The sequence below is a fragment of the Lagenorhynchus albirostris genome, chromosome 2 (assembly GCF_949774975.1).
Source record: "Lagenorhynchus albirostris chromosome 2, mLagAlb1.1, whole genome shotgun sequence".
NCBI lineage: Eukaryota > Metazoa > Chordata > Mammalia > Artiodactyla > Delphinidae > Lagenorhynchus > Lagenorhynchus albirostris.
This window is the reverse complement of record NC_083096.1, coordinates 132,010,481-132,018,462: the sequence shown is the minus strand read 5'-3', so window position 1 is coordinate 132,018,462 and position 7,982 is coordinate 132,010,481. Positions and strand designations below refer to the sequence as shown.

Here is a 7,982-nt window from a genome sequence, read left to right as displayed (position 1 = left end):
ATAGATCAAAATTTAACATAATGAACTAAATCTACAGCCACAAAGAACCTATGATTTAGGTTTAACAAAAGAACAAAAATGACATTTGCGGTGTTGTTCAGTAATAATTTGTATGGGGATATGGAATCATCAATTAGTTATTTGACAGCTACAGATAATTGAAAATTCTTGTAAAGATTATCTACGACTTACGTATTCCATCAGATTTCTCATAATTGAGAGACCTCCTTACAGGCCTAGTAGAACACTTGGGTAGGAGAGAGATTTGGGTGACCATTCTAGGCCTAAATTGGAGACCATTCCGATATTCCTCAATATATACTGCCCTGCTATCACTTGACACCACCAGATAGGAAATTGAGTGCACAAAAATAATGAGTTGTTTTGTTTTTAACTACAATATGATACACGTTTTTATTATATGCCATATAGGGTCTTTCTAAGGCCTTGTCTACATGCTGTTAGTTACTTTTCAGTGTTTTTTATTTTGATAATCAGCTTCTGTATTAGCCATATAACCAGTGTTAAATGGCTAATGCCACTAGATCACCCACTTCACCACCCAGTGTTTCCACTATAAATTCCATACATGTCTTTTTCATTATAAAATGCGTACCATCTGCAATTTGTTGATGTCATCAAAGATTGATATCCTATGGTAAACACATTTCTTTAAATCATTATAGTTGGAATGCAAATGATGATTTGTGGGCTTCCCTGGTGGCGCAGTGGTTGAGAGTCCGCCTGCCGATGCAGGGGACACGGGTTCGTGTCCCAGTGCGGGAAGATCCCACATGCCGCAGAGTGGCTGGGTCCGTGAGCCATGGCCACTGAGTCTGTGCGTCCGGAGCCTGTGCTCCGCAACAGGAGAGGCCATAACAGTGAGAGGCCCGTGTACCGCAGGAAAAAAAAAAAAAAAAAAACACAAAAACAAAAACAACAAATGATGATTTGTGAAGGGTGAAGGTAAAGCTGCTTTAATGAACATTGTATTTGGAAATGGGATTTGACCAAGCATTATATACTTATCTAGCAACGATTTAACCTACCTTCCATTTATACACACTTGTATATGTAGACAGAGAAATCATTCAACTCTTTCACAAAATCGCCCACTGCTTGTTTCTTGACCTAGATCAAACTTAACAAAATTCTGGATAATTTGGTTTATAGGAAGGCTCCTAAATGGCATATTAATAACTTACTTAAAAAGCAAATCTTCCTTGCCTTTGAATGTAACCTAATAGGTTTGAACTCAGGTTTATGGAAGGCTGGATAACATACAGAAGACACACATTTAAATCTTCCTGCTAGGTCGATGTTCCTAAAGAAGTTGTTTTTCAAAGGTAGAAAAGCCTAACTTTTTCACACTGCAGTTCTTGGCCTTTAAATGTTGGGGTTTCTCAGAGCTTGGTGTTGGACTCTCTTTTTTTTTTTCTGTACTCTATATTCTCTCCCTGGGTGATCTCATTCACTCTCATGTTTTCAAATGCCATCTATATGCTAATGGGTTATAAGTTCATATCACTTGGCCAAGTCTCTTTTCTAAGCTCTAGACCTCTATATCTAACACATTATTCTATAACTCCTCTTGGATGCATGACAGGCACCTCAGACCTTACATATCTAAAACAGAATTCATGATTATACTGCACTACCCTCCAACCCCACATTTCTTATAATAGTCCCAGTCCCAGATTGCCAGGAGATACCACTCCTTTTCACTTACCCTATACATACAGTCTATCAGCAAGTTCTGTTAACTCTACTTTCTGAAAATATCTTGAGTCCATTCACTCCTATATATCTCCTTTGACTTCAACCTAGTACAATCCACTATAGTTTTCCACTTGCCTATTTGGTTTTACTTCATCCACTTTCTTTCATTCATACACACAGGAGCCAGAGTGATCTCTTAAAAATGCTATTATGATCATAGTATTCCTCTGCTTAAAACCCTTTTGGCATGCTACAACAGGATGAACCTTGAAGACATTATGCTAAGTGAAATAAGCCAGACACAAAAGGACAAGTGTTGTATGATTCCACATATATGAGAATAGAATAGTTAAATTCACAGAGACAAAGTAGAATGGTGGTTCCCAAGTGCTGAGAGAGGGAGGAATGAGAGGCTATTATTTAAGTGGTACAGTGGTTCAGTTTGGGGTGATGAAAAGGTTCTGGAGATAGTGGTAATGGTTGCACAATGAATGTATTTAATGCCACTGAACGTACTTAAAAATGGTTAAAGTGGTAATTTTTATATTATGTATATTCTACCACAATTAAAAAAAACCTTTTGGTTGCTCATTGCTATTATGATAAAGATCCTAATGTTTGACACCATCCAGAAGGCCTGACATGATTAGACCCTCTACCCCTCAGTTTCTATGCTACAGTTACACTGATTGCTCTTTAAACCCTCGATGGCACAAATTTTCCTTCTTACTTCAAACCTGCCCCCTTAACATTCCTTCTCATGGAGTGAAATGTTCTTTCCTCCCTTTTCACCTGGCCAACTACTGCTCATCCTTCCAGTCCTCAGCTTGTACATCAGCTCCTCCAGGATATTTTCCCTGACTGCTCCAATGATAGATCCTCCTATTTACATTTTAAAGCACCACTATGTATTTGTAGCACTTATCACAATTATGATTTGTTATTCAGTATTTGTCTCCTCTAACATATGGAAAACTCCGTGGGATCAGGGACCATTCTGACTTGTTCACCTAACACCTTTTAAAGAGCTGGTGCTTAGTAGCAGTTCAAAACGTATTTGTAGAATGAATGAACCAATACATGAATGAATGAATGCCATCTAAAGGATAACTCATTAATGAAATAACATGAGAATTACCATTTAAAAGAGGTAATAAAAAGAAAAAATGTGTTTTTATTATTATAAAAACAATACAAATTCCCTATAGAAATTCCCTATGGAATACAAATTCCCTATGGAAGATACAAATACAAATTCCCTACGGAAGATCCTGATAAAGCATAAAGGAATATACAAGAATTACCCTATCCCACAACCCAGAAGTAATCATTGTTATATATGTTGATCTATTTCCTTTTAGTCCTTTGCATGTATGTGTTTCTAAAAGAAAGAAATGAAAACACTCAAGTAGGATAATACTATATACACAATTTTGTTTCTTTTACGTTACACTATTTACTTAAGCCCATAATATAAGTAATGCTGAGTTAGAATATCTTTTTTTTTTTTTTTTTTTTTTTGCGGTACACGGGCCTCTCACTGTTGTGGCCTCTCCCGTTGCGGAGCACAGGCTCCGGACGCGCAGGCTCAGCGGCCATGGCTCACGGGCCCAGCTGCTCCGCGGCATGTGCGATCTTCCCGGACCGGGGCACGAACCCGCGTCCCCTGCATCGGCAGGCGGACTCTCAACCACTGCGCCACCAGGGAAGCCCTAGAATATCTTTTGATAAATCTCTGACAGCATCTTGGATTTTTATTAGGATTAATTAGTGAAAGTAGATATATTGTATGAACATGAAAAAATATGAATCAGAAAAAAAGATGAAAGGGGCACATACCTCACTATAATCTAACTGCAAGGAAGACAACTTACTTTTTCTATAACAACTTAATGTTTTCTAAACTCCATTCTGCTCAGGTGGCAGAGACTTAGATTTCTATAAGTAGATACAAATCTTAGTCCACAGAGTTAGGTGTTCAGGAAATAATATTTACTTCTCTAGAATTCATCTTGATTTCTATTTCATTTGCCTGAGATAATCCATCTGGGACTATCATTAGGTACAGTTAGCTTATATGGCACCAAACATTGGGGAAGAATACCTGGCCTCTAATACCAAATGTCTTTGGAGGCACACAATCATCCTGTCGAATTCTTGACCATTGGTCCACACTGCCAAGAATTCTCATTTCTATTTGTATGGGCACTTCAGGTCCAATGGCTTCTTTCCCCACTTCACTTGCCACCCAGGAGGGAAGAGGAATCATTCTGCTGCTTTTCTCAATACTACAACTTGGAAATCTGTAAGTCAGTTTTTGAGTGCAGGTAGAATATTCGAACATGATGGGATATAACTTCCATGATTGTTACATTATGTGGCAAAATGGAGGTTATCCAGGTATTCTGATCTAATCACACAAGCCCTTTACAAACCAGTAGTTTTCTCTGGCTGATGGTTGAAGAGGGAGTCAGAGATTGCAGCCATGAGAAGGACTCACTGTAGGTGGCCTCTAGGAGCAGAGAGTGGAGCCTGGCTGACAGCCACCAAAGAAACAAGTACCTCAGACATACAACTGCAGGGAAATGGATCCTGCAACAATTTGAATGAACTTGAAAGCAGATTCTTCCCAGAGCCTCCAGGTAAGAGCCCAGCCTAGCCAATACCTCGATTTCAGCCTTGTTGTACAGGTACTATGAACATTCAACCCAGCCAAACCGCCCCCCCCCAAGACATCTGACCTGTAGAACTGTGATAATAAATGGGCGTTAAGTTGCTGACTCTGTGGTAATGTGTTACACAGCAAGACAAATAATATAAGGGGATTACATAAAAGCATGATTACCAGGAGGAGGGGATCGTGGGGACCACCATCTACAGGAGCTCAGTCAAGATCCGCAGAACCACCCAGTTAACTCATAAAATCATGGGCCATAAGAATAAATGGTGATTGTCTAAGTTTAAGAGTGGTTTGTTATATAGCTAAAGCTAATTGTTAAACTTCTGAGGTGAGAGAATTATGGAACAAGTCCTCTGAAATGAAAAGCCCCATCCTAGTTCCAAAGATAGGGAAGAATAGAGAAAGAGCATGAGATCTGAAGTTGAGCCCACCACTTTATAATAACGAGTTACCATTTACTGAGTAGCTATCAGTACTGTGCGAGGAGCCCTATATTCAGTATGTCATTTAATCCATACAACTCTGAGAGGTTCGTATTTCTAAGACTCAGTGATTCTATGCTATATTTTCATTTTGTGGAGTCAGGTAACCTTGATTACATTCACCATTCTATTCTCAATCTTCTAGTCTATAAAATGAGTTTGATTATACTACTTAATTCACAAGATGATACTACTCTATAAGCATCATGCTGCTTTACTTACATCAGCTGATTATGATTGAATCTGTTTGGATCAGAACATGCCTAGTTTCTAAAGGGTCTCAGGTGAGTCTACTGTGTATGCATGATTGAGAACTAGGGACATATAAAACCCCATTAATTCTTGCAGAAATTCTCTAAGATAGGTTTTGTGTCCATTTTATAGTAAAGAAACATATGCCCGCAGATATTAACTAGCTTTCCCTGGTTAACACATCTTGTAAATGACACATTTCTCAAGCAGAAGAGACAACCACTCTCACCAAATCAAGGGAGATGCTGAACCTAAAAGACAGAAGATTCCTACTTAACAATCGAGCCTCTTTCATTGACTCTGTATCCTCCAACCCTCTGTGGCCACCTCAGTTCTTTTTGATCTCTTCACCAATTCTGAACTACATAAATAACTGGTGGTAGTAACACTCAGCCTTACCGTGTATTTGTACATATGTTTATCAAGGCTTCCCCATACATTTCCTAGTTCTCAAACCTGGTGACATGCAGGCAAATCATGGTAAGAGCCCTGGCTTGGGAGCCACATCCAGCTGAGTTGGCCTCCTGCATATACTTATCTCTGTGGCCTTGACTAGTTTTTATTTATTTATTTATTCCTTCCTTCCTTCCTTCATTCATTCATGCGGTACGCGAGCCTCTTACTGTTGTGGCCTCTCCCGTTGCGGAGCACAGGTTCCGGACACGCAGGCTCAGCAGCCATGGCTCACGGGCCCAGCCGCTCCGCGGCATGTGGGATCTTCGCGGACCGGGTCTCGAACCCGTGTCCCCTGCATCGGCAGGCGGACTCTCAACCACTGCGCCACCAGGGAAGCCCCCATTTTATTTTTTGAATCTCAGTTTTGTGAGCATGAAATAGGGGAAAAAAATAAAACCTGTACTTTAGAAACGTTATACTCAGTAAACATTATATTCAATAAATCTTACCTATTAGTACACCCACCCTAACCAAATGAAAACAGGTGGAAAGTAGAAGGTTGAATTAGACCTTTGAATTAGACACAAATACCCTAATATTTAGAGAATAGAAAAAATGAGTCAAAATCTAGCTAAGGCTGACACTTCCATCCCTCAGAACGTGTTTCCGGAAAGTTATTTACACATGAAACTCCAGCTTAACCACAGGAAATGTTGTACAGATCTTCTTCCACTTAGGGTTACCTCCTGATAAACCCACCGTTAGGTGAAACTATCATAAGGGGAAAACTCATTTAATACACCTAACCTAGCAAACACTGTAGCTCAGCTTAGCTTACCTGTAAGAGTACTTACTTTACCCTGCAGTTGGGCCAATTCATCTAACACAAAGCCTATTTTATACTAAAGTGTTGAATGTCTCATGCAATTTATTGAATACTGAAAGTGAAAAACAGAATGGTTGTATGGATACAGAGTGGTTCCACGTGTATTGGTTGTTTACCCTCCTGATCAAGTGGCTGACTGGGAGCTGGGGCTGGGTTTGCTGTCACAGCTCAGCATCTCCAGTGTACAGAATACCTACTGCATATTGCTAGCCCAGGAAAAGATCAAAAATCAAAATTAGAAGTATGGCTTCTACTGAATGCTTATTGCTTTCGCACCATCATAAAGCGGAAAAATCCTAAGTTGGAACCTTCCCAAGTCTTCTAAGTCCGGCTGTCCCTACTCTATTTTTCCCACTCTGCCTCAGGTCCTTGCCCTGTGACCCGGTCCCTACCCCAAGCTCTGCTCTTCCACTTATGGGAGGAGTTCCGGATTTCATTTTACAGCGGATGGGTTTACGAGGGGAGGGTAAATCAGAGAGGCTCCACCCATCACACTGGAGGCCTAGGGGTGGGCGCTCCCCGTTCCCCTCCCTCTCGGACCTGCAAGGAGGTGGGCTGGCCGCGAAGGGAGGGCCCTGTCCCCTGTCCCTTTAAGGAGGAGGGACGAGCACCGCTGAGAGAGCCTGCATTGCCCCGACCCGTCAGCGGCCTCACCACACAGCAGCTGCAGCCACAGCTCCGGTCGCCCCTCGCTTAGCAGAGTCCGCTCGGGCCCCAGGAAGCTAGTCGCCACCATGGTGAAGATCGTGACCGTTAAGACCAAGGCGTACCAAGACCAGAAGCCGGGCACGAGCGGGCTGCGGAAGCGGGTGAAGGTGTTTCAGAGCAGCGCCAACTATGCCGAGAATTTCATCCAGAGTATCATCTCCACCGTGGAGACGGCAAAGCGGCAGGAGGCCACCCTGGTGGTGGGCGGTGACGGCAGGTTCTACATGAAGGAGGCCATCCAGCTCATCGTCCGCATCGCCGCCGCCAACGGGGTAAGGGACGCGCCCGCTCCTCGGTCGCCCCCGTCGCCCGCCCGCCTTCTGCCTCACTCTTGCGGGGCCACTTCCGCGCGCGCCGCTTCAGTCTCCACCCCCACAATTCTCTGCGCTCGCTCTTCCTGGCCTAGCGGGCCGGGCAGAGGTGGCCCAGGGCCGGACAGTGGCCAAGGGCCGGACAGTGGCCACGGGGCACCGCAGAGCTGCTCTTCTGCCAGCTCCTCCCATCCCTCGTCTCCCCCCCGCCCCCGCGGGCGGGGAGGCACGAGGCGAAGGGCAGGGCTTGACCTTGGGAGGCCCGCCCCTCCGCCTCCAGCGCCTCCCTTCTCTCTCCTCCTCCCTCCCTCCCCTCCCCCCCGCCGCCGTCCAGGCCTCTGACCTTTACGTTAACCTTTTCTGCCGGTGAAGATGCAGTTACCGAGCAGAGTGCAGTCGCCTTAACCGGGAAAGGTTAGAGGTCGCCGCCTTGCTCAGAACCCCTTTGCATCCCGCCGGGTTGCCTGCTATTCTCGTCCGGGACTGGCGCTTCCCGCTGGCTGCGAGCTCAAGGCTTTGGGCACCCGCCCCGCTGGTGGTCAAGCGCT

The 7,982-nt window shown here is 43.7% G+C and overlaps 1 protein-coding gene across 1 annotated transcript in view; it reads left to right on the top strand.

The window, feature by feature from the left end:
* The first annotated feature begins 7,022 nt into the window (after window positions 1–7,022).
* Window positions 7,023–7,982, top strand: part of PGM1 (phosphoglucomutase 1) — a 58,482-nt gene continuing 57,522 nt past the window's right edge. The window contains exon 1 of the mRNA XM_060139862.1: window positions 7,023–7,395. Within this exon, the coding sequence (XP_059995845.1) occupies window positions 7,150–7,395 (246 nt within the window). The 5' untranslated portion in view covers window positions 7,023–7,149. The remainder of the gene's footprint in view (window positions 7,396–7,982) is intronic.